This window comes from Stegodyphus dumicola, chromosome 1 (assembly GCF_044657685.1).
Source record: "Stegodyphus dumicola isolate Sdum_Otavi_A_Nest chromosome 1, ASM4465768v1".
NCBI lineage: Eukaryota > Metazoa > Arthropoda > Arachnida > Araneae > Eresidae > Stegodyphus > Stegodyphus dumicola.
This window is the reverse complement of record NC_140768.1, coordinates 110,710,918-110,738,876: the sequence shown is the minus strand read 5'-3', so window position 1 is coordinate 110,738,876 and position 27,959 is coordinate 110,710,918. Positions and strand designations below refer to the sequence as shown.

The 27,959-nt window shown below is 31.0% G+C and overlaps 1 protein-coding gene across 3 annotated transcripts in view; it reads left to right on the top strand.

The window, feature by feature from the left end:
• The window catches only part of LOC118192021 (uncharacterized), a 111,102-nt gene that overhangs the window by 2,978 nt on the left and 80,165 nt on the right, over positions 1 to 27,959 (top strand). Inside the window, exons 2-3 of one of the 3 annotated variants that reach the window (XM_085819322.1) lie at positions 4,680 to 4,796; positions 21,696 to 22,008. In XM_085819322.1, the coding sequence (XP_085675448.1) occupies positions 21,886 to 22,008 (123 nt within the window). In that variant the 5' untranslated portion in view covers positions 4,680 to 4,796; positions 21,696 to 21,885. Of the gene's footprint in view, positions 1 to 4,679; positions 4,797 to 21,695; positions 22,009 to 27,959 lie in introns of those variants that run through there. The other 2 variants (XM_085819319.1, XM_085819324.1) reach the window with 2 other exon arrangements.

Here is a 27,959-nt window from a genome sequence, read left to right as displayed (position 1 = left end):
GCTATGTTGTAATTTAAATAGTCATATTGGTATATTTTACAGTACATAAAGTTATTTTGTATGTTTTTTTTAATCTTTTCTTAATCGTAACTGAAATTTGAAAGCAATGTTAGACTTCAAACATTAGATTCTGAAAAACATGGAACTAATGTATCAGCTTCAGCTCTTAATCTTAACACTATCCTGTTGATCAAATGTAGCATTTCAGTTGTCTGTCTGCCAGTGTCTTTATTATCCTCCTTTTTTGAAAACTACTAAGCAAATGCTTTTTATTAATTGTTTTTAGATTAAAAAATATATTATTTTTTGGTCTGGGCTTATAACTTTAAAAGTACTTACATAGTTATACACCTATAAGTACTCAACACAGTATATTTTCTTACTTAATTTTTTTTTCCTTTTATTTTTCTGCAGAAATTCTGTAACATAATCTTAAAAAATAAACCTGCAGAGAGATAAGTTGAAGGAAAGAAAAAGGAAATAGAAAACTAAAGGAAAAAAACAGAAATTTATTTTTGTGCATGGTTCACTCGTAAAGTATTTGTAATTGTAATTTAGCTACATGGGATAAAAAAGGTTAAGAACTCTATCTGCTATATCATCGATTTTCAACCAGTGGTACGCAAGAGGAAAACAAGTGGTACGCAAAAGAAAAAATTACTTTTAAATATTCAATTCAAAAATTAAATAGCCCAACATCCCACTTACCAAGATCAATAGCTGCTCACAGACTTTAGCAAAATAATCCATTTTTATTTTCAAAAGTATTCTTTTAGCCATAAACATAGCAAAATTTGTCATAAATGATATTTTTAAAAGGAGTAGTAGAAATGGATCTTGTATTTAATAGGAAATAAAAATAAGTTCCTATAAAAAGTTAATAGTATCTGATTTATTCCCCTTGAGTTAGTTATTAGCATGTCTACTTTTTATGTTGGTACAATTTCTGGGCTCATATTGCTCTGTTTTCATTTTGAATCATTTTATGTCAATTTGCTGTCTCTGGTTTTCTTGTTGCTTAGAATTTTTTACTTTTTTATGTAGTTTGAAAATATCGTTATTTGTTTTTGAAGAACTCTCTCTCTATATATATTGTGCATTTAAATATTTGTGAAAAAATGATAAAAACCCTAGATCTTCAAAATGCCTAGGATTGACTAAGCGAAAATGCAATGATTCACAGGCAATGGATCCAGTACAATCTACTAGCACTAAGAATATTGAAAAGAAAAGAAAAATTGTTTATAGAAAATATAATTTATATAAGCATTATCATTTGGGTTTACCTAGAATAGAAATGAAATGGACCACAACCTCAATGTGTTGTTTGCGGTGAACTGTTATCCAATCAAAGTATGAAATCGTTTCTTAAAAGACATCTTGAATCTAAGCATGCCAATTTAAAGGATAAATCTGAAGAATATTTTAAGAAGAAATTATCAGAGTTCAAAAATGGTAAACAAGTAATAACAGTTTTTATTACTTCATGTGAAAAAGCTTTGAAACTTTGGAAGCTAGTTAGTTACCTAGTAAGCCTACGAATTACCAAGACTCCAGTCTTGGAGGCACACACTATTGGAGAAATCCTTATTACCAGCAGCTAAAGATGTCATTTTAACATTATTCAACAAAAAGTGGCTATTGAACTTAATTCCGTTATCAATTGATACAGTAAGCCAACAAATTCATGAAATGGCAAATCCCATAAAAGAGACATTTATTGAAAAAATAAAACACAGTGAGTATTTTGCATTTCAATTGGATTAAAGTATTGATATAAGGAACTATGACCAATTATTATTACACTACTAAAGTTTCGAAGAACATAAACGAATTGCCAAAGAATATTTTCTGAATCTCTTCATGATAGAACAATTGAAAATAAAATTTTCAAAGTACTTGACAATTTCATGTCTGAGAATGATATTCCTTGGAATTGCGGTATGCAGTTATGGAGCTCGGGCTTTAACAGGTAAACGTTCCAGTGTCATTTTACAGATAAAGAAAGTCGCACTCGAAACTAATCTTGCTCACTGTTTTATTCATCGTGAAGCTTTAGTAGTCAAAACAATCCCAAAAAATCTGAAAATCGTTTTAAACCAAGCTGTGAAAATTGTTAATTTTATTAAAAGCTGAGCTTCAAGAATATTTATGATTTTATACCAAGAGATGGGCAGGGAACATGAAACGCTTTTGTTACATTCCAAAGTAAGGTGGTTATCCAGAGGCAGCTTTAAATCGTCTTTTTGAACTTTGAAGAGAAATTCAAATATACCTCTGTGATTCAAAATTTTAATTGCAAAAATATCTTTATTGAGTGATTTATAGTTGCTGTGTTGAGTATATTTAGCTTTAAATTTAGGATTACAAAGACCAAGTGTTATGTTTTTTACCATTAGAAATAAAATAAATACGATGATAAAAAATTCTAGCTAATAATCAAAGAATTTGATAATAATAGTTTGATAATAACTTTCTACCATTTTTTGAAAGTTTTCTAACTGAAAGTAATTTGAAAATAAAAGAATTAGCATCCAACATTAAAAAGCATTGTTTTTCATCAATAAATAATTTTAACATGTATTTTCCTGATGATTATGAAAAAGAAAATTGGGTTAGATTATCCAGTTTATTCAAATGTACCTGAAATTTTATCTCGTGAAGAAAAAAACAATTGATAAAAGTTTCTTGTGACTGAAATCGGTTAATCTTTGGATTATGGTAACTTTGGATTAAGGCGATTTTTTGGCAAAAATTTGGCAAACAACCCTGCTACAGCAACCTGCTAGTTTTTGTTTGGACACCATTTTCTTTTCACGAAGTAAAGGCTTTTTTTTTTTTTTTCTTTCTCAACATTTTTTTCCAACAATCTGCTAGCCGAATTACGCTTATGCTAGAACTTTTATGGAACAAAAGTGCTTAATCATGACGAAGATTAGGTGCGAAAGTAGGAGAAAGGGCAGAATCGCAAACTGCTTGCCGCATTTTTAAGAATTGCACATACACAGTATCCATGTACACGTTGACCTATTTTCACTTAAAAAAACATCTCAGAATTGCACAAAAATGCCATTGCGCACACTCTTGACTTTATCCATGTACACTGCTAAAGTCCTAGCTAGTAACCTTTATCGCCTTACCAAAATGTCGCCAAATTACCTGTTACCCTATTCCAAAGATTAGCCCTTTTTTTTCTCTTCAGCCAAAAGTTAACAATTGTGTTATTTTTGAACTCATAAGTTAGATTTCAGGGCTAATCTTTGGAATATAATAACAGGTAGTTTGGCAACATTTTGGTAAGGTGATAAAGGTTACTAGCTAGGACCTTAGCAGTGTACATGGATAAAGTCAAGAGTGTATGCAATGCCATTTTTGTGCAATTCTGTTATGTTTTTTTTAAGTGAATATAGGTCGACGTGTACATGGATGATACCGTGTATGTGCAGTTCTTAAAAACTGCGGCAAGCAGTTTGCAATTCTGCACTTTCTTTCAATTTCGAACCTAATCTAAGTCGTGATTAAGTACTTTTGTTCCATAAAAGTTCTAGCATAAGCGTAATTCGGCTAGCAGATTGTTGGAAAAAAAAAAGCCTTCACTTCGTGAAAACAAAATGGCGTCCAAACATAAACTAGCAGGTTGCTGTAGCAAGGTTAGTCGCTAAATTTTCGCCAAAAAATTGCCAAGTTACCATAATCCAAAGATTAACCTTAAATTTTTATTGCCATTTTGCACAACCAATTTGTGTGAACAAGGATTTTCTTCCATGTTGTATTTGAAAAATAAATACAGAATAAAATTAGAAGTGGATCTTAATGTGCGATTAAAACTAAGTGAAAAAAAGACCAGACATAAAGAAATTGATCTCTGTTAAACAGGCCCAAATTTCACATTAACTTTTAGAATTGAAGTATTATAACTTAAATATTGATAAGTAAAATGGTAGCCAATTTTTAATCTAATATTTTTTTATGTGTGCATATTTAATACAAATAGCCAATAGCTTGTGCAAATATATTTTTTTTAATATTTCTATTGAGAGATTGAAAGATAATCATTGTAAAATGTTGTGGTGGTACGAAAGTTTTTCAATTATGGTTTAATTATAAGCGTTAGTCTAAAGGTTGAGAACTGCTGTGCTAGATGATTTTTGCAGTAACCATTGTTCATTTACCTTATGCTAAGGGATGCTGCAATTTATATGGTGTTTATGTATTAGTAACACATATCAAAAAATATATTTTTTCATTTTAATTCTTCAGTTTTTATATTTCAACATGTGCTGCACTTTTAAAATTTAATTGTATTCAAATTTGTATGTGCTGACTACATATACATTTTCAAAATACGTATATTTAATCATTAACAATATATTAATAAATTGTTGTTACACAGATTTTAAAATAGTTACTACATGTATTCAAATTTTGTTTAATCTTTTTGATTTGATCTAAAAGTCAACTGAGCCTTTCTTTGGTAGTATTTGTAACGAGAAAATATTGAAAAGTGAGCAGATTTTGCATGCCCATGTTGGTTTGAAATTTGAATTATTGCAGCTATGATTAATTTATTCATAATTTATTTTTTTTTTTGGTCAACTGTCAATCTTTCATGATAGTTCGTTTCATTAGATTCAATTTTATATTTGTTGAAAATTATGAGAATCTTTTTATGGATTTAGGACATCAAGTCATTCGTTTTATGACCCACAAATTATAATACTGTACTAGTGGGCCAGATGAGCAGGTTGCAGCTAAAGTAAAATTTAAAGTTCTGTGTGCCCCTGAAAAGCAAATGTGTAAGTAAAGTATTTCTGTGACGAATTTTTCATTCACTATTGATACAGGAAAAATGCTTTAGATGCCTAAATATCGCCAATTTCCACAGAATATACTAGCAATTATGCACTTAAACTACATGTGAATAATTTATTTTCAATATCGTCCTACTTTCTATGCTCATATAATACATTTTATCCAAATGAAACACTTTCAGTTAATCTTTGGAATATGGTAACTTGGCGATTTTTGGCGAAAATTTGGCAACCAACTCTGCTACAGCAACCTTCTACTTTTTTTTTTCGCCGCCATTTTGTCTTCACGAAGTAAAGACAGGCTTCTTTTCTTTTTACTTATTCAACATTTTTCCAGCAATCTGCTAGCCGAATTACGCTTATGCTAGAAATTTTATGGAACAAAATTGCTTAAATCATGACGAATATTAACTGCAAAATTGGGAGAAAGTGCAGAATCGCAAACTCCTTGCCGCGTTTTTCAGAATGACACATACACGGTAACCATGTGCAAGTTGACCTATTTTTACTTAAAAAAAATCCCAGAATTGCACAAAAATGGCATTGCGCACACTCTTGACTTTATCCATTTAAACTGCTATTATCTCATAAATTACAAAAATTTGCACGAAAATGCAGGAACACTGCTTTTTTCTCATAAATTAGAAAAATTTGCAGGAAAATTTTGTGAATCTTTAAAGTCAGTAAAAATGACATGTATGAAATTAACTGATTACGAAAAAGTATATACCCTTTCTAAGGATGAACATTTGCATGTATAAAATAAATAAAATATCCAAAATCTTTTCCCTCTAAATTATCTATTATAAACGTCACCTGCGAATTTATAACACAAACATTAAAAATGGTTGCAAATACTTAGTGTCAAATATTAAAATTATTTCCATGCTCGTTTACTTCTACTTAAACGTATAATTCACAAAACAACTATCATTTAATTAAAATATAACTAAACCATGTACACGTCGACCTATTTTTACTTAAAAAAAATATCACGGACTTGCACAAAAATGGCATTGTGCACACTCTTGACTTTATCCATGTACACTGCTTTTTTCTCATAAATTAGAAAAATTTGCAGGAAAATTTTGTGAATCTTTAAAGTTAGTAAAAATGACATGTATGAAATTAACTGATCGCGGAAAAGTATATACCCTTTTTAAGAAAGAACATTTGCATGTATAAAATAAATAAAATATTCAAAAACTTTTCCCTCTAAATTATCTATTATAAACGTCACCTGCGAATTTATAACGCAAACATTAAAAATGGTTGCAAATACTTAGTGTCAAATATTTAAATTATTCCCATGCATGTTTATTTCTACTGAAATATATTCCAAAATGCTACAAACATATAATTCACAAAATAACTATCATTTAAATAAAATATAATTAAATTAAAAAGCCCTACTTAAAATATAAATAAACACATACATTAAATTAATAAAAATTAACTTAAAATCTTAATTACTTTAAACTAATTCATTGCTAATAAAAATTTTCCAATAATAGCATATTAATTTATTTATTCCTTATATTTAGAACAATGCATAAAAATAATATCCTCAAATGATTAAAAATACTAACTTACCTAATCTTCTACAGAATCTTGAGTGCATGGCGGATCACAAAATGTCCATTTTCACCAGATTTCTTGCACCGCCATTCAAACTTATCTGTAATATCCTTCCTTTCACATAATCTCATTTCATTCCCACACAATGCACAATGAAGCTAAATACAAAATGCTAAACGCAATAAAAATTTGGAATTCACTTTACATAGGGCCATTGGATCCAAAAATTAAGCAACACTTTTTCACAAAACACACAATGAAGCTAAATACAAAATACTTAAAGTACTGCAGATATTTTTCCAAATTTCCCCCCTTTTCCGATTAAAGAACTGTGATTCGTCCATAAATGTCACATGACATGTCTCATGGTTTCTCATTTCTCTCACACAAAATAATGCGTAATTGGTACTGGGAACTTTTCACATTATTGCCAAAGTCCTAGGTAGTAACCTTTATTGCCTACCAAAATGTTGCCAAACTGCCTGTTACCATATTCCAAAGATTAGCCACACTTTCTTTCTCCAGCAGTTTTTCAGCTTTCCAACGGTTATTATAATTATTACAGTCAAAAGTTTTTAAACCGGACTCGTTGGGACTTCGGCGATTCCGGATTATAGGACATCAATTTAAATCTGGAAAGATGGCATGCAGAAATTATAAAATTAAAAATATGAAACCGTAATTTATGAAATAAAGAGAAATTATGATCTAAAGGGTATCAAAATTTACAAAAAAAAAAAAAAAAAAAGCTTAATATTTATTTGTTTACTTTATTAAACATTTTTTTCAACGCGTGCATGCGTAAAGCATACATTACGCATAGTCGAAATCAGAAAATTCCAACCAGAAAACTATTGGATGTGTACTCGTGATATTTATAATGACGAGGAATTTGATTTAAATCATATCAAAGACGGAATACATCGAGATGAAATACTACATTTAGTAAAGAATTATAAGCTGAATAAAATAAAAACATCTGCCGTGAAGATAAGGATAGTGCTGACAGATCAACTTCGAGTTCATTGCGTGCCGCAACGTCCCCCCCCCCTCGCAGAGCAGCGTGAAATTGATAAACACATTTCTGAAGGGTTAGAGAAACAAAGGGTATGCCTTTATCCATTTTTTGCAGCAATTCCACTTTTTGTTTGATGGACATCGAAACATACTTTCGCTTTGTAGATCCTTTACATATTAGTAAATATATATCAGAAATTCTATTTGACATAATCGAAAGTTCAAGCTTACTTTTATAAAATTGCTCTAACAGTCTGCAAAAAATAATAAGCCGGATCCAATTCGAAGATTAACCCTCTGAGCGTTATGACCGGGTTTAGGCGGTCAAGACGCCCTACCTCGAAAGCCTTACGGACGCTTCTAGGCGGTCAGTGGTGAAGACTTTGAAAGCATTATGACCGCCTTAAAGCGGCCGTGCAGATGTCTCATGCCCTCCTTATTTCTGGAACCCTGGAGATCTCTAAATGACAGTTTTCAGTAGGAGGGAAAGAGGGTTGCTCTTTTTCGTTTTAGACCACCATGTTTAATTGCCAAGAAAATGTTTGAGCATGTTGCTTGAAATGTTGTGGTTTATAAATAACAAACAAACGTGGACATTTTTTGCGAAATGAAAAAGCATGTAAGCATGTTCTTTCAATACTCTCTTTAAACAGATAACATTTTCATAAAATATCCTTTAGTTTTTAAATTGAATGTTCAGAAATATGCGAAATGCTGGTGAATTCAATTAAAAAATAGCATTAGGAAATATTTAAACAAATTTACTTATGGATATATAGATATGGTATTAAAACCGACAAGTTATAAGTTTTAATTATTTGAGCGAAACAAATAGCACATTTAATTACTGCATTTAATTTAATACTGCATTTAATATGAGTTATATATAATTAATTACATGTAAAGAATAACATAATTAAGCAATAATTCAAATAAAAATTAGCCATCAACAGTAATTTATAATAAGCGTATTTTGAACAGGTTTATGAAGCATAATCTAATTTGATATTAAAAATAATAATGGCGAATTATTTATTCATTTTGGAACAATATTCGTGGCTTATACTGGTTTGATGAAGTTCTGTTCAAATTCATTTCAAATATTTCATTATTTGAAATGAATTTGTACATTGATTTCAATGCGATTTTTATTAGAAAAAAATTCAATGAGTTTGATTTTCTTACATAATTGTAATTACATTGTTCAACGCAAAATAACTACAAGCAGAAAGGCAAGGTTGTGTTAAAATTTCTGTATTTTGCTATATAAATTATTAAAATAACCAACCTACAGCCTAACAACTGAATGTCCGAAATATAACCCGCAACTTTTCTAAAAGTAACAAATATCAGTTAAAAAGAACCGCAGTAAATAAATAAAACGAAATACTATTAAGAAAAGAAGCACAAAAATTTACTTTTTTATGTTTGCTTACTTTATTTTTAGTCCAAAGGGGCAATTTGCCCTGAAGGACTTTTAATTTCGCTTTGGCATTTTTCATTGAAAACTATAAACAGCGAATCAGTTTTCAAATTGTTGCCACTAAATATTATCGCTCTGTATTAAGAAATCGCTCTGTACTAAAGAAATTAAATAATGAAGAATCTGCATGAATGTACATATGTTTCTAGCACTGTGATAAAACAACGGTACCTAGAGCTATCAAAATTTAAATAACGTAATCTGCCATACAATATGGGCATGTGGAAGCCCTAATTTGAATTTGAAATTTGTTTTATTATCGATTTCATATTTTATAACACATCAACAAATTTTTGATTAAAAAACTAAACGATTTCAAAGTGAGTAATGTCAACACCATACGAAAAAATTCCCATTTTTATCTCCAGCGCGAGAGACTCTAAGATACGCTCATTTAAAAATAATTTTGAGATATTGCTGTTGAACTGAACTTTATGGTTTGAGTACGTAGAACATGATATTTAATGAGGTAACACACAAAACGTTAAAAACGCTCCTTTGGACGTAGTTTAAAATCTGAAACCTTTCATATTTTTATTTATTAGTCCAAAGGGGCGTATTAGTATTTCAAACAATAGTCCTTGAGAGACTATTGTTTGAAATACTAATACTGTTCTTGTTTTTGTGATTTTGCGTTGAATCACTATAAATGGCGAATCACTTTTCAGACTGTTGCCACCAAATGTTAGAGTCCCGCATTACATTTGAAGTAATTAAATAATGAAAAATCTGCGTAAATGTATGTATCTCGCATTGTGATAGAAAAAGGTTTGAAAAAAGGCCATCCAAGTTTGAATGACGTAATCCTCCTACGAATATGGGCATGTGGAAAACCAAATTTGAAATTTGGAATTTGTTCTATTATCTATTTCATATTTTGTGAAACTTTAATGAATTTTTGAGTAACGAACTCAACGATTTTAAAGCAAGCAATAGCAACACTCTACGGAGGTGGAAACCTTTTTACCTCTAGCTCGCAGAATTGTGTACCGGAAATTTTAAATATATGCTGATTTTAAAATTAATTATCGACATTGCTATTGAACTGAATTTTATGGTGTAAGTGCAAAGAACATGATATTTAATAAATAAAGGTAGCACACAAAACGTTAAAGAAATGTCCTTTTGGACATAATTTAAAATCTGAAACCTGTCAGATTTTTTTAAAAAAATTTTTTATTGTTTTTTGAATGTAGTATGTTGTTGGCGAATGACTCAGTATCGTGTATAATCTGAATATATAATAATTATTTGTGCTATTTTTTATTTGAAATGCATAGAATTCTCTAAAATAGTAGCATTCTTTGATTGAATATTGTCTAAGCAGGTGCAATGATATTTTAACTTCATTACCATATCAAATACAGTTTCTTTTTAATTTAAAAACTTCGTCAGTGGTCTGAAGCAACTTTTTAAATCATAGGATGAGTTTTAATAAAATTTGTAGTAGTCCGAATTTTTATAGGTATTCAGAATTATTGAAATAAAAAAAAAAAGCTAAACTTTTTAGAATTTCTTTATCAAAGTATTACATCTTAGGCCAGCAAGACCTGATTAGTAAAATCTGGGAAAGGATCTATGATTGTTTAGTAAGAAGTAAAAAAAAAGTACTCTAGGTCTAAGCAGTAAAAAAAAGCTTGCCTCTTTATAGAAAATTCTCACGTATGTTAGAAAAGATTTTGAAAGACATTAATATTTTAGCTCAAACATGATTTTTTTGAATGGTGTTCAAGCATTTTACCATCATTTTATTTTCACATGTGCAGAATTTTTATATTTTTTATTGATGGCTGTATTTTTAACTTTCATTGCATAAATTAAAGAAATACACATAGCAACTTCAGCCATAAACAGATGACTTAAGAGAAATTTGTTTTGATATGTTATGCGAAAGACTAAATAAATATTAAATGCTTTTGCATTTATATTACATGACAGTAATTAGAAAACAATAACTGTAGATGTGCAAAAAACCTATACTTGTAACCTTCTGTATGTTTAAATAAAGTACAAAATAGTTCAGAATAGCAGATGGCAATGTATTCTCTTCACGTTTTGGAAGAACTGCAGCAGTTCAGATTTGTCGTAAAAGAGTAATTACACCCCTGGAGATTGGCATACTTACAGAACGGAAAAACAAGCTTTGAAACGTACTCATACAAAAGTCCTACCTTTTCTTCGACAGATAAATGACAGATGTGATAATTTGAACACATACTTTCAATCAGTTGTTTCCTTCTAACAAAGCATCCTGCGCGGCTAGCAGGATCCTAGCAAAGTCTTGTAATAGTCTCTTGTTTAAATATGCTAGTTATTTTGCGTTGAACAATGTAATTACAATTATGTAAGAAAATCAAACTCGTTGAATTTTTTTCTAATAAAAATCGCATTGAAATCAATGTACATAAAGAGATTTGGAATATTTGAAATGAATTTGAGCAGAACTCAAATTCAAAGACAGGCATTTAAAGATTTTATTAATGCTTTTTTTTTTTACATTCAACGATTCAATATTTGTTAAGAAATAAACACATAAATAAACTTGCATAGCAGATCAAAATTATGTTGCTGTGGAAATGTTTCATCAACAGTTATTAGTAGTTATAACAGCATAAGTAAATAAGCCCATTTCGAAATATGGATGATATTGCATTCATTATTTTTAATCTGTAACAATATCAAGTTGTTATTACTAGATAAAATGGCTTAAAATAAGCAGACACATTATAAGAAAATTTTTAAAAATGAAATTTTTTTTTCACATAATTTCTGACCAGTTCTTCCAAAATACAAGTATTTTGAAGCTTACTTTACTACATAATAGAAATGTCTCCACGTTCGTTGTTTTTAGTTAGTAATTTTAATTTGGGCTGTTATATAAGAAGGCTATTTATCGTTGTTGTTGTGTTACAGTACTTATTTTATTGTATAATGCAAATTTTGATCAATTGGTTAATTTTATAATGTATAGAGGAACTTCAAAAAGAACAAAAGTAATTTCCACTGTTATAATATGTCCTTAAATGGTTCCCAATAAAAACATAGTTAACTAAGTAGTATACTACTTTATATTAATTAATTTACTAACCAAATAGCAAAAACATTTCAAATTCGAAATCCATCTTTTTACTAAGTACTTTTTGCAAAGTAACAAAAATTCTAATCCCTTTGTTGTTTAAATTAAAGATAAACAAAAAATGCTTTTTTTTTTTTTTTTTTTCCCATGAAATGCTAATTTTATGTTAATTGATAAAAACTAGGAAGTGCAAAACCAAAATCCTGGCGAATTGCGCAATTGAAAGGTCCATGGTTCGCTTCCCGGCATTGCTTATTTTTCATTTTTTCTGCTTCCAAAATACCTAATGTTCTACAACGTAAAAAATAACAAAAATTGTGTTTATGATTTCTCATTCATGAATAAGTTTTTTGATAAAATTATTCAAGCTAATTTGTTTTAAGTGCATTCTGCACTCTGATTTATCCCAGTTTGGAAAGTATGTCTAGAAGCAAAATATTGTTTGCATTTTATTCTCCTTCGAAAAAAGTTTCAACACTTCAAATGTATTTACTGCCTATTTTTATGCCATACTTTCTCTGTGTATGTATATCGTACTTCCTCAGAACGATATATGTATATAGAGCACTGTCTTACTTCCTCGGTCCTACTTTTACATCACACTTTATCGGAAGCTAATTTGATTTAACTGTAAGCGATGAAAAATACTAAGGTTATCTGCCTAAAGAGCGTAATGCTTTCGTGAAGGATTCTGTAAGGAAACCTACCTCACATTTGTACTCCCTATGGAGAAATCCACAAATGCAGCCAGGCATTTGCCATGATTCTGGCCCAGGTCGAAAAATCAAATTCTTTGGGCTTATCCAATCGGCCATCAGAAGGCCCAGTTTTATAGAAAATTACTTGAATCGAGTCATTGAGAATTTAATAATTTGCTGTTACATAGTATCTGCTAAATAACTTAAAGATCACATAGATTTAAAATTCTAACATAATACAGCGATAATATCTCTGAACACTAGTACTTGGAGCCAGTGTCTAGTTCTGGCGAACAGGCTGACTCCATGGAGGCTTTCATGGTTTTCCTTATGTGTTAACGTCAGTGCCAGCCAGTTTTCCTTAGGCAGTTCTCCACAAAAGCATGCCTTCATTAGGCAGATAATACTTACGAATACTTGTTTTGCCGCAATCAAATAAATAAAACTAAACCTAAAACACTTATGTGTTTTTGCCACCTTTTAAAGGACGTTTTACACACAACATCCTCCTGTAACAGCAATGAGATAATTTTACTTGATCGCATATTTCATATTGATATATTTTACCCGTTCCAATATTCAAAAGGATAATTATAACACTACTTTGGCTGATTATAGAGTTAGAAATAGATTATAGAACAGATGGACATAGATGATAGAAATCGATCTTTACACAGAGCTTGTATAATTGTTACATTGTGGTTGAACTGACTGCTTATATTATATACAGGTAGATAACATAAATTTAAGCATACCAAATTTATGAGTAAAAATATTACTTTAGAATGAATATTACACAAATATTTTTCAGAAAAACAATTTAAGGTGGAAATATTGTGCGATATTCGTTCTAAAACAATATTTTCCTCCTTAAATTGTCTTTCTGAAAACCATAACTGGTTTTATATGTAATGTTTTTTAAAAGGATTTAAAGAAAATTTAATCAGTTATTCTTTAAAATTTCAACTTTTCTTGAAAAGACAATGTATTTAATGTGTTTCTTCTAAAGGTATGCTATTTAGATTATTTCTTGTCTTCCTTGTAGAATATTTACAAACAAATAAAGCTGATACATTTGAGATCATTTGATATTCAAATCATATATTTATTTATTTTGAAACATCTTAAAAAATCTGATGCGGACACCACATGACTTCCTTGTACGACAAATAAATAAAACGCAATTTTTGCTAAACTTCATTTAAACCTATTTCGTTTGAAAATGAGATATGATCTTCCATTTCAAAATGCCCCTTTGGCACTGCCGATTGCAATAAAAAAGGGAGGTTCACAATTAGATGCTATACAGATGCCCCATGCAGAAACTTTCAACATTCTACGGTTAACCGTTTTTGAGTTATGCGATATACATGCATACATACGTCGCGCTAAAACTAGTCATAAGTCCCAAATATAAAATTTCAACATTTTATGTTAAGATATGCGACATATGTATATGTAAACGTCATGATGGAACTATTCAAAATGGAAATTTCCTTTGAAATATGAAAATCGAAATGTTTCGCGATTACAACATTTATTTCTCACAAGTCAAAATGATGCCATAAATAACTAACTACTAATAAATTTTATGATGCAATCTAAAGAATTATTTAAATCTAATACTTTATAGTGGAATAAACTTATAATATTTGAAAATTAAATATAAACATAATATTAAAATAAGTTGCGAGTACAGTCAAAAGTTGTTAATTCGGACACCCATAATCCGGACTTCAAAGCTAAAAACTTTCTGCACATGCGCCGCGTTGACACATGCGCATAGGCGTTTACGCGTTCGCATAAGACCTTTTACGACTGCGCATATGCGTGTGCGCAAGTGCAGAATACGTTTTCGCGTGCATGTTTTATGTAGAACGGGCGGTATAAGCTAAAATTATCTAATTATCTATTTCAGTTAATGTTGATGATTGCATTGTTCCTTAATTTTCGAATTGGATCCGGCTTATTATTTTTTGCAGACTCTAAGAGCAATACTATAAAAGTAAACTTGAACTTTCGATTATGTCAAATAGAATTTCCGATTCTGGAGCTCCCTAAGGGTCGTACAAAACGAAAGTATGTTTCAATGTCCGTCAAACAAAAAGTGGAATTGCTGCAAAAAATGGATAAAGACATGAAGAATGGGACAGAGAGGTTAGTGAAAACGAAAAAATTTCGATTGACAAGTTAGTCGGTATTTTCGGCATAGCAATTAACGGGACTTGAACAGCGGAACTTTGTAACTGAACAAGAAATTATGTCTGTTTAATAGAATTAAAGAGAAAGTATTATCACATAAAACGAAGCAACTTAAACAACTTACATTGAAAGAAATGTTTAATAAAGTAAACAAATAAATATTAAGCTTTTTTTTGTAAATTTTGATACCCTTTAGATCATAATTGTTCTTTATTTCATAAATTACAGTTTCAAATTTTTAATTTTAGAATTTCTTCATGCCATCTTACGAGATTTAAACTGATGATCTATAATCCGGAAAAATCGATAATCCGGAATTGCCGAAGTCCCGACGAGTCCGGATTAACGACTTTTGACTGTAATTTGTATTCGAAAAATTGGAACACGAGAGAAAAAAATTCTCACAAATTCCCTTTGTATATTAAAAAGTATTTCCTCAGAAAATAAGGATAAAAAAATGCAAGATTAATTTTTCACCATTATCGAAGCAATTCCTTAAAGAAACTGGAAATTTAAAGCATTTTACGTAGTTTCTCTTAATGATGTATATTGACTAACTTTTTGTATTCAGCACATATCTTGATTTAAGGTATGAGTAATATAGAGCATATGTGTTAGTGTGCAAATTATAACGTAGCCAAATAGGAGATAAAATACTATTTTAGCAACCAGTCTTGTGACGAAGATACCATAGGGAGAAAAACTAATTTCACTCGCTAAATTCAACGGAGGAGAGAATTAGCTTAATTATATTCACGTGGTAAGGGGACCCGCTTTTGAAGTAGTTTGAGTAAAAATGCTTGCCGTTTTTGCGACAGACCTGGTAAGAAAACACGATTATTTTTACGTCGTTTCCTGAAAAGAGCCGTACTGCTCGGGGGGTTAAGGAACAACGCAATCTGCAACATTAACTGAAATAGATAATTAGATAATTTTAGCTTAGCTTATACCGCCCGTTATACGTTAAACGCGCATGCGTAAACGTATTATGTGCATGCGCACATGCTTATGCGGATGCATAAAAGTATTATGCACATGCGTTACGCACGAGCAGAAAGTTTGTAGCTTTGAGGTCCGGATTAACGACTTTTGACTGTACTAGCGGGCTGCAGCCAAACTAAAATTTGTTACTTCTATGTACACCTGAAAAGCATATCTACGAAAACATCTCATTATGAATGAAAGCGTTTCATTCTTTCCAAGCAACAACCAATTTGTAAATAATTTTTTTATTGCCAAATTAGGAAACAAAAACATTTGCCAGTTCAGGTTAATATATATGTCATATTTAAATTTAATTTAACATTTTCTCAACATCAATAAAATAATTAATATATTATGCCAGTTATACTTACCTGAAACAAAAAGTTGTCAACAGCAGTTATTTATTTAAAATGCTGACATTAATGAAAAGTTTTTGACAAACAATGACGTCACATGAAATCGCATGCTTTCTGCAGCATCAGAATACGACCGTATATAATAACAATATGTTTAAAGTTTGCAGTGGTATTTTTATTTTATATTTTGTAAAACATACAAATTTTGGAACTTTTCCATTTTGCCGGTGCAGGCGATAAAGGCACCAATAATGAATGGTACAACTGATGCCAAACGGAATATCCTTGCTGGTAACGTTTTACGCCTCATTTTCAAAACAAGTCACAGCCATTTCTTATCAGATTGTTTTTTTTTTTCAATACTGTCATAAAATTACATAGAATTTTTACCAGATAGTTCAATTTTATGACCTAAGACCATTCGTGGTAATTAAGTCAATTAGGAAGCAATCACACTGCTCACCCGAAGACAAAAATATAGTAAAGGCAAAGTCAAGTGTTAAATTCATCAATTCTAGAGGAATGCACCAGCAAAGTAAAGCACTGTGGTTTTACATAATTTCTGAGTAAGCTATTTGTACAAATTGGAACAATTCTTGCATTTAAACTTGTATTCCAAATTAAGATTTAACTTGAAATTAATGTAGATAATTATGGAGAGAATTAGATTTTTGTAACGTAGTTTACGTGAGATGAAAGTACTTGGGGGCAAGTGATATGAACCGGCGAATCAGGATGTTGAACCATGAAAGCATAGTAAATTCTTAAATTAATGTTTTTTTACAAATTTATTGTCTTTATTTATTGGCTTTTTACAAAATTTTAAACAATATTAAAATGTTTATGCCTTCAAAATGAAAAATTATTAGAACTAACATTTGTTAAAAATTTTTATGTGTATACTGTATGTTGTCACCAATAAAGTCTGCTTGGCGAGCGAGATTTGCGCTGGCGAAACGGAAAAGTACCCAAATTTTTTATTAACAAACTCTATGATTTGAAAGCGAGGAGTGGCAACAATTTTCGAAACAAAGCAAATTTTTATCTCCAGCATGCAAGACTGTGGCCTCTCAGAAAAATGAGGGCGAAAAGGAGTGTTTTCAGAGTTTTGAATTAATATCTCTGCTAATTAAAGTCTTATAAAGCTGAGAATAGTCGAAATGGCTTCCCGCGAATTTTTGGAATCTGGTAGGGGGTACCTCTCTTGAAGGTCAACTCCCTGCCGTTCTATAGGAGATAGTGCCACAAACAAACAATCAGACAGACACGCACAGATTTAATAGTATAGATTATAGTTTCTACATTATTCAGATTTATCTGTTTTCATCAATCAAATGGGAATATTATCCAATTGATCAGAGCATAAGTCACTATTTCAGTAATCCTAAAATTTATATGTTCAAGAAAAATCTTGAATGATTTTCCGGTTTATTTTGAGAAATCTATTCGGTACTATTCCGTTTTGAGGACCGCAAAAAATCGCCAAACTATTGCTGATGCCAGTGCTGCCAAAAATAATTGTGGCAACCCTAATGCAAAAAGGAGTATAATAGTAAATAATTATCTAAGATTATTGTTTTAATGTAGATAAAAGGTTAATTTCATATAATACTTTTTATTATTATAATTTATATAAAAAGGATAAACATAACTGAATGGAAGCATAAGAGTGAATAACTATTTCATATCATTATTATAATTTATATAAAAAAAGGCTAAACATAACTCTGTGGCTACCGAGTTATCTCTAAAGCATTGTTTCATCTCGTTGGTTGTTCAAACATAATTTTCTATAATTAAGACACAATAACACATCGAAGAAATACTAATTCAGAAGTCAAATAACAAAAATCAGCGCTGATAACGCTGATTTTTGTTACTGACTTCTGAATTATAATTTTCTATAATAAATAATGCCTTTTCTTTGAAAAAATTATATTGCAGACTTTTTGTCACTGGGCAATTCCCAAATTGTTAAATCCACAGCGTTATCAAAAGAGGATTTAAAAATTAAACTAGTATTAAAGCAGTAAGTTTAGTAGAAATCACCACCCAATTTATGATTTTCTCCCAACGTTTTGGTAGTTTTTCAAAGCCTTTGGCCCAGAAGATTAGTGACTGCATGTTCAAAAACATATCAACCTCATTTTGGATGTCTTGCACAGAATGGAAGATAGCACCAGCAGGATGCAACTACAGGTGTGAAAAAAAGCATAGGATTATCTTGATGGAACATTACCTTATTGCGTCGGAACATAGTTTGATATTTTTTCTTGTCGACACAGACTAGCATCTTGCTGTTCACCTTACTGTCGATGGTTTTACCTTTTCCCAGATACTTTTTGTGGATAATACGACAGCAGTACTACCAGATACAAAGTGTGATCTTTTTGTTAGCAAATTGCGCTTTGCGACGCTGCCAACATGCTTACCGGGTGCAGACCAACACCCTTTTCAGCCTGTGTTGTTGAAGTAAATCCACTTTTCATCACAAGTAACTGTCCAGTCTGGAATTATGCCCTTTGCGTTGATATTCGACTTGCGAGCATATTCGAGCTTTAATTAGCGAGCAGATTAGTGCAGGCCCAAGCACATCTGTCCTTATTTTCTTGAGTCAGCTCATGTGGCACCCAGCGATTGAACTTGTATGTCAAGTACGTCTAACTCCTTAGCAAGCTCTTGAGTGGTTGCATACCGATCTTCTCCCACAAGTTCTCGCAGTTGGGCCTCGTGAACATCAGTAGGCCGGCCAGAGCATTCTATCTCTAGTCCTTGTTTTTGAACTTTTGGTACTAAACCTTCATAGTGTTATATGATACAACATTAGTACCTAAACATATACACATGATTTGATGACATTCTGTAGCTGACTTTTTACAGCAGAACCGGAAGTAAATGGTAGTATGAGTTCCATTTTCAGACACCTTGTACTTAATGATAATGGTTTTATTTTACAGATTTCAAAACACAGTGTTCTAAAGCAAGTCTCTTTCCTTCAAATGCCAAAAATTGTTTGACAAAATATGATTAAACACGCCATGGGAACTATTTGTGCAGTCAATATTTGTGATGGTGGGAAACTTACTTTAAAACCCTATATTTAGCAGTTCAGAAGAGAAAATCAGATTCGAAGCATTTATGCTTTGAAGATGATATAAATGACTAAGATTTGATTTAACAGTTAAGTTAATATTACATCTAAGAATACAGGAAATATCCAGTTTTAAATAACCATCAAATTATATATCCAAAAACTTGGAAAGTGTCTAACTTTTTTTTTTCAGTGTTAAATTTTCTATTAGCTGCCCATGAACTGAACAGAGATCTTGATATCTTAATCAATTTCTAAAGTGTCAGGTAAAGGTGCAATGCACTTTCAGTTTGAGATTTTGCTTTTTTTTATTGCAGGTATTCAGACTTGGTAATTATTTTTGCAGTCAATGCAAGGTTTTAGAATCTCGGTAAATAAAATTTAAATTAAATATCAAGAAATTTTTTTCAAAAGAATTTATCTTGCTTTTCAGACTTGCCTCCACACTTGAATTTCAAAATAAAAACATACTAATATTCCAAGCTTTGTGGTTGTAGTTAATTCAAATTCTGAATTAATATATATATTTAATTACATTCAGTGGTACTTATCAGTTATATCAGCTCATATGTTGGTGTAAAACATCTCCAGCAATATTTGATAACCTTTATTTATTGCTACACTGGAATATTCTTTCTAACAATCCATAAATATCTGGTTGTAATGAAAGTTTTCCCATCAAAAAAATTTTTTAATAAAGTTAGAAAAAAATGCATGAAAGGAGCGCCTTTAGTGCAGATAGTAATGACACCCAAATCTATGATTTTTCTTTCGATGTTTTGGGAGTTTTTCAAAGTCTTCGGTCCAGAAATGTGGTTGTGAGTTCAAAAACAGATCAACCTCATTTTGGATATCCTGTATAGAATGGAAGATAACACGAGCAAGATGTAGCTGTAGGTGTGAAAAAAGGTAGAAGTCTGAAGTAGCAATGTCAGGATTATATGGTGGATGTGGCAGAAGATCCCATTTGAGTCCATACAGAGTCCATCTGGTGAACATGTGGTTTTGCTTGTTTGTGCCAGAATTCCGTTCAACGTTTTTTCTTGATAGCAACATCAACACAGATTTGAATCTTGCTGTACACCTTTACCTTTTTCCAGATACTCATTGTGGAGCATACCATGTCAATCCTACCAGATACAAAGCATAATGTTTTTGTTAGTCAAATTGCACTTTCTGACGCTGCCGACGGGCTCACTGGTCAGAGACAAACCTCCTTTTCAGCCTGTGAAGTGAAGTAAATCCGCTTTTCATCACATCCTAAAATACCTGGATCTTGGTAAAAACTTTTTTTTTTTTTTTTTTTAAGTTTTATACTTTATAGAAGGGGGGGGGGAACTCTCGTCTATAATTAATTTCTTCTATTTCGGCTTTTATGGCTACTTATTATGTGTTTCTATTCAAGAGAGTCCTAGACATAATTAGCTATCTGGGACCGATCGTGTCATTTTCAGAAGCCTAATTATAGGTATATGTGATATTTTTAAAAGGGATTTAGGCAGCTATATACCTGTGTTGTGGCATTTTAACTTACATCCTGACAATAAGAAGTATATTCAAATGGCTAACAATATAATAAAATCAAAAAAATAAACTCGGAATTTTTTAGAAACATATAATAGATGCTAAATATTAAGCAGGAAAAACTAGAAGTGGGACGAGGGAGGTAGCAAAGCATTTATTGATAATATCGAATGTTTTTGATGTGTTCAAGTGTATGATATAAGATACTAAGAAAAGAGGGGAAAATAAACACTGACCATGTTTTTTTGTGACTCAAGTTTTCAATTAAATTTAAAATTAAAAACATAAAATGTATTCTCATTGAAGAAATGAAAATTTAGCTGGAATCAAACTTTACTTTTTTTCAAATTTTAGTAATACACTGTAAATACACTGGCTTTTGATACTGAAACATAAATATGTTGTCATTTTATGTCTCTTGATGAAAATGATATATTTTGTGTTTTTAAAATTTAAGAAAATTTTTATTTAACATAAATGGAAATGGGGGCATTTCTGGGGTTACTTGTGAAGATGATTTGGAAATACAAATAAAGATAGGGCATTTCAAAGACCATTAAGAATAATGCAAATTAAAAGAAAAAAAAAAAAAAAAAAAAAAAAAAAACATTATATATGTTTTACAGGAATAGGTCAAAGATTAGTGCCATGTAATTCATGAGTAATTTAAAAACTTTTTTTGGTAGTCTCAGATGCTGCATTATCAGTGGAAATTTCATTGGTAGTTTTTATGTTGATGTAATCAAATATTAATTAAAAATTTATAAGTAATAATAGTTATTAACAAAAAATAGCAAAAATTAAATAACTAACAATAACTGTATATATTTTTCTCTTATGGTTTTACAAATGTCTCATTATATTATATTTTGCAGGTACCATATTTATAGATAATCTACAAATGTTTACTCATGCAGGAAGGACCTTTTCACATGAAAACACTCTTGTGTAAAACATGCGAAATATGCTTTTATGCTAAGGATTTCAAGTACTTGATGGGCAGTAGCAAATATATTATGTTATTTTCTTAAATTAAGCTAAGTAGGATTTCGCAACGTTTTCAATATGAAGACTGCAAAGCAAGAAAAAGGACATGCAAAACCTTTCAGCAAAAAAACTTTTTATTTGGATTTGAAATCCTTTAGGCAAGAAAATAATCTAGCTCAAGACATAAAAATCTTGGGTGGGGTAAGTATCTATTTAATATATGTATAAAATGTAAGAATTAATTAGAAAAATATAGATTATTTTACCTGATTGTAAAAATTATATTTTGCATAGTCATTTTAAATTCTTTTGGATATTTACTGCTATAGGCAATATGTAAAAAACAATTTTTTGTAGAAAGCTATACAGCTTGGAGAGGGGGAAAACTCCTTCCCCCTTTTTTGTATTTAAAGAGGCTAAGTAGTACATTGGAAAGGTGTAGCAATATGCTGAAAAACATGCTTTGCTTTTCAGAAATAAAAAGCAGAAACACATCTAAAATAAAACTAACATTTATTTTACTCACAGTTTAAGATAACTGGGTTGCAACAGCAGCCTTTATATAAAAGCCAAAGCCAAAAAAAAAAAAAAAAAAAAAAAAAAAAAAGGCTTGAGTTCACAGACTCCATATTATTAAATTCACTTGACACATTATTGCCCAATTTACCAAAACTATCATTGGCCAGTCAGTGGCAACCCTGTCAGTTTACTGCCGACTAGGCTCTGATCAAATATGCCTGAGGAAAAAGCAAAACATTAAGCCAACAATAGCTTCCTTTTCTCATGCAAAGTAAAAGAAAACTTGCAAACACATAAAATATGTCACGTTTCAGTATAATGTTGACACATTTCTTAAATATTGTAAAAGTTAAACAAACCTTTTTCAAATCCATAGCTATTACTGCTTCTGTAAATACGTTTGCATTATTTAATTTACTGGAGATGAACTTGAGGTCTAATACTTTGCAAATTACCGGTACTATGTTTAAATATAATATGAATCCACCCATCATCGGTCATTCCTATTACTTGCATGATAAGTATCTGGATAATATTTAAATGTTTAATTCTCGATAAGTTTAACTTATATGATTGAGTACTGTTGAGATTGAGCAATTTCAACAGTACTTCCCTATGTATAATGCCTAGGTTCTAAAATTGTGATATTTACCACATATGTGATATAAGACCTATTCATAGTATCTACAAAAACAAATATCCTAATAGATTTTGAAAAGGTAATTTATGCATTTCATCAATATCTGTATTTGTAGAGGGACAATCTAATTTTGTGAGAATGATACCTTTGGTTATGGCAGGTACAGTTATTGTTATCTGAAAGTGTTTGAATTTTTCAAAAATTTCTTTGATGCATGTTTGCTAATGTATCTCGCTTTGTTGTCCTATTGCCGTTTTCTAAGAATTCAATTTCAAATGACTTTCTACTTCTGTCTAGAACTTTAGTATAAAAAAACTTAGTCAACTTTATCTATACAATGTTGATCTTCACTAAAACTTATAACACCATTTACATATAACAAGAGAATAACATTAAAGCTCTTATAAAGACAATTAATAAAACCATTCGCAGATATTCTGATGCAAACCATAAAGGATCTTGTGTAATAAAACACCCTTTACTTTTCCTTTCGCCCACCAGCGGCCGAGCGGTAAAGTCGCTGAACACTGGTAGTTCGGTCCGAGGTTCGAATCCCGCGAACGGGCTGGCTGCATGGGCGTTTTCGTGGTTTTCCCCATGTGTAACGTGTATACGAGCCAGTTTCCCTTAGAAAGTCCTCCACGAAAGGCATCCCTCCTCTTAGGCAGATAGCCCTAGTGTGCTTTGCCATAATTAAATACACCACACCACCACACTTTTCCTTTCAGTAAAGGCCTGTGGCTGAATCATATATATTTTTTCATTTAGCTTTTACATATAAATAAGTGTTTTCACTCTAATTAACAGCTAGTCCTTCTGTACAAATGTACATGTTTTGTAAAAAATATTCATATGATTGAAAAATTAATTGAGGGACGGTAGGCATCAACAAAATCTTCTCTTTTCTGCTTGAATTCCTGTATGACAAAGATGCATTTTATATTTAACCACTTCATTCTTTTCATTTCATTATTGTATAGACCTATTTGTTTCTACTATATTTTCCTTTCTGACTTCTCAACTAATACCCAAACACTCTTTTTCATTATTGTTTGAATTTTTACCCTTGTTATTATCCCATTTTGCGGCATTGCAGATTTCCATACTTCTGTAAAATTTTGTTGGGTAAAAATTTTTGTAGAATTTGCTCCCTCAGTTACAGAACTACCCTCCTTTTCTACAAAACTAAATTAATTTTTCTGGAGTACTTGTTTATGCCCCTAAAATCAAACATATCTTTCTCAAATTAAATGTTTTTAGTGTTTCAGTATTTTTCGATGTCGTTATGTGATCTAAAATGAGTGTCTGTTCCATCTACATTGTAATATATATCTGTACATGTCCCGTATGGTCTTTTAGCTGCTTTTCTTTCTCAGTTTAGGTCTGAAATTTCTTTTCAGTATGAATTTGTCTTGAACAGAAAACTACTGAAGTAAACAGAGTCTTCTTTTCAGTATGACTCTGTTTATTTCAGTAGTTTCCTGTTCTTTATCTGACTCTAATAACATTTCTATTCTAATACTTTAAACTAATTTTTAAGTTTCTGGCACAGGGTGGTATCTACTGCATTCATTCTTTCACCAAACTTCACATTACATGGTTTCTATTAATCTCCGTTCTTCTGGTAGCAATATTCTATTTGCCTAATTTCTTGGGCATATTGTACCATAAGTCCTACTTTGCATTTCATTTCTAATTTATTTCTAGTCTGTTTTTTACCTCCAAATAGTTTAAAATAAGTAACACTGGACTTTCTATTGAAGATTTCATAAGAGGTTTGGTTATTCTTATAACACATCATGTTCCAGGTATGTGCAAAGTAGCCAAGAGTTTCTGCTCTCTATTTTTTCCCATTTTACTATCATTAAGCATAGCTTTAACTGCGTTTAATGCCATGAAATTAACACATTCATACACCCTTATCTTCTGGTCTTCTGAGGTGTAAACATTTGTACATTCAACACTAATTCCATTTATGACTAAGTACCTTTCAAACTGCGTGTTACAGAATTCATCACTGGTAGCATTGCATAAACTAATTAATTTTCTATTTCTGAAATATTTAATTTGTTTATGGTGGTTTTGGGTATTTTTATTTTTTATAAAGTTACTAATTTACTATAATCATCTATGATAGTGAAGAAATATTTATTCCCACCTTTAAATGTAAGTGGAAGCTTGCCACAAACAACTAAGTCAGTGGGTTCCCAAACTTACTGTGCCTATGGACCCTCTCTTATAGCAAAAAACCTCACCATGAATCCACAAGAGAAATACCTCTACTTAACTGCATACCAGGAAAGTTGCAAATTTAACTTTAATATCTTGAATGGTAAATGGTGATGCAAAATTAAAATATAAATAAAACATTTTGATATTTAAATTATAACTCTTGTTTGAAAATACAAAAATACATTTTTTCCCTGAAGAGATGGTTGAACCTGATGGAATGGCATCAGAATATTTATATTTGGCTCTATGTTTGCTAGAAGCATTTCGAAGTTTTCATGAGTTTTAATTTCCAATTTTAATTATTTCAGCTTCTTTTTTTTTGTGATGAGGCTTATAAGTACACTAAATCCACATACTACTAGATAGAAAGTTAATGGAAAACAATCAACATCTGCATTACAGTGACTCATAATACAGGATATTAAATTCATATGTGTTTCTGTAACCAAAACTTGTGGTATCCTTTTCCAAAACATTGATTTCAGCTTCTCATTTATGGATATTTCAATAAATTTCTCCTGTATTTGTTTGGATTCATCTGAGTTTGTCGATCTGCTTGCAAAAGGGCGATCACCCAATCTTGAATAACCAGGGGAAGAATGTTTCCAAGCTGATGTCAGAATGAAGAGCTGTTAAGTGTTGACAATAAACAAGCAAATCTTTATCTTGTTTTTGTAATTTTGAAAGACCTATAAACTAAGAGCATTCTTCAATTCTCAAATTTAGCTTTTATAGGAAAAGTTTTGCAGTAAATATAGGTATTATAACTTTTAGCTTCAATTGAATTTAATTGATCATTTTGTAGCTTAAAACTGGTTTTGCAAAATTTGTTCAAATAAGTTAGTCATATAAGCTAAGCCATTTTTTGAATTAATTAAACTGAGCTGCGAATCATTGCATTTTATGTGCTCTTTGACCAAGTCCAAGTGCATAAAATAGATCCAAACATGCTATTTTAGATAACCAATAAACTTTCATTTTAAGTAGTAAACTATTACAATCTTCATCATTTTCCAAATAAAGTTGAATAAATACTCTCTCATTTAAAAATCAATTTATAATATCAAAAGTGTTTAAGGCATGCGTTTTGATTTTATTAACATTGTTATTATTTTAAGGATATAATATACTCAACCATGCAAACATTCACTAAGATTTTTGATATTAAATGTCAATAAATGACAACAATAGGTAATACATTCAGTGTAGCCTGTTTTAATCCAGAAAGCCTCAGTGTCTTCCTTCCATAGCATATGCATCATCAGTAGCAATGGGGAGGATGTTACTTACGCTCTCTGTCCAAAAATCTTAAATTTGTTAAATATTGTTTCACCTTTTGTATTAGTTTAGTAGTTGTGTTAAGATTTTACAGATAATAATTTTTGGGAATATTTTTTCTTTTATAAATCTTTCATAATCTAAAAATAAAGCTTAATTTCCTGACAAAGTAGACTCTTCAAGCTTAATAGGGAATTCAGTTGTTTCTGAGAACTCGCATAAAGAATTTTCAATGCATTCACCCATATCGCCAATCCTTCTGTGTACTATATTATTATTCAATGAAATTCTTTTTAAGGTAATATCACACATTCAAAACATTTCGGAAGAACAATCTTTTAGTCTAATTTTGTTGCTGCGTCACATTATATAAAACAGCCAGTCACCAAAGATCCCTTTGTGGTTACAATGTAAACAGAAAACTAGTTCTCTATTAAGTATGACTGTTGATGATAGGGAATATGATGCTGATAGCTGATCGGTTGTTGAAAATAAACAACTCGCAATTTTTTGTTAAAGGAAGCCAAAAAATCATGTATCTTTCTTTCAGTGGCACTGCAGGTAGAAAAATTATTAAAAAAAGTTGTTCGTCCAAAACAAATGGACGTGTGATAGTAACCTTATAATAAGGAAAGCTAGTTATTACTGGATTTACAACAGGTAGAACAAGTTTTTCACTAATGGTGTGTGGCTTTTTGACTTTGCAATCAGTAAAGAAATGTTCCATTGCCAACTTGCTCAGATGTTGTCACAATAATGGTATTTTCAAAAAGATTTCTTTGACTGTTTTAAAATATTTTAAATCTTTTCTGTCGCTATGAGCTTTTGTCAAATGTTCATTAAGCTTCATTGATTCGTTCAAAGTTTTATTGAACAGAAGGCATGCAGGTAAAGTAGTATATCCCGGTAATGGAATAAAGCCATATTTTAAATTTATGCAATATTATATTGTCTGTATTTTTATTCGTTTTGGTACTGTTTATCTGTGTAGAAAAGGCACAGTATGTTTTATATTACTAAACTAAAAAACTCAGTGGCATAACAGCCCTAATAGGCCAAGGCCTGCAGTGCCCGAAATCTGCTTTCTTGACCATGGGCCCTGGGGTGCGTAAGGCCCTGAGCAAGTGGTCAGCTTGTCGCAGAACCCCCAGTGTTTAGTCCCCAAGTGAACTTGGTACTCATTTTATTGACTCAAGTGATGGAAATCAAGGGATGAAAGGCTGAGTCGACCTTGCTCAGCCTGGGAATCAAACCCTGGACCTGTGGTGCTGCTGCGCGATGCGCTAACCACTGCGCCACCGGGCCTATGTTTTATTTTACTCTGGATGTAAAAACAATTTACAGATTTTCTGACATTTTCCACGCAACCTCAATCTAATTTTAATTTGCCACAGACTTAGTGGTCATAAGGTCCGCTTGCTGTCCATAGGAAGCAATTTGCGAACCACTGTTTTAAATAAAGCAGCTGCAATGATTTATTAGA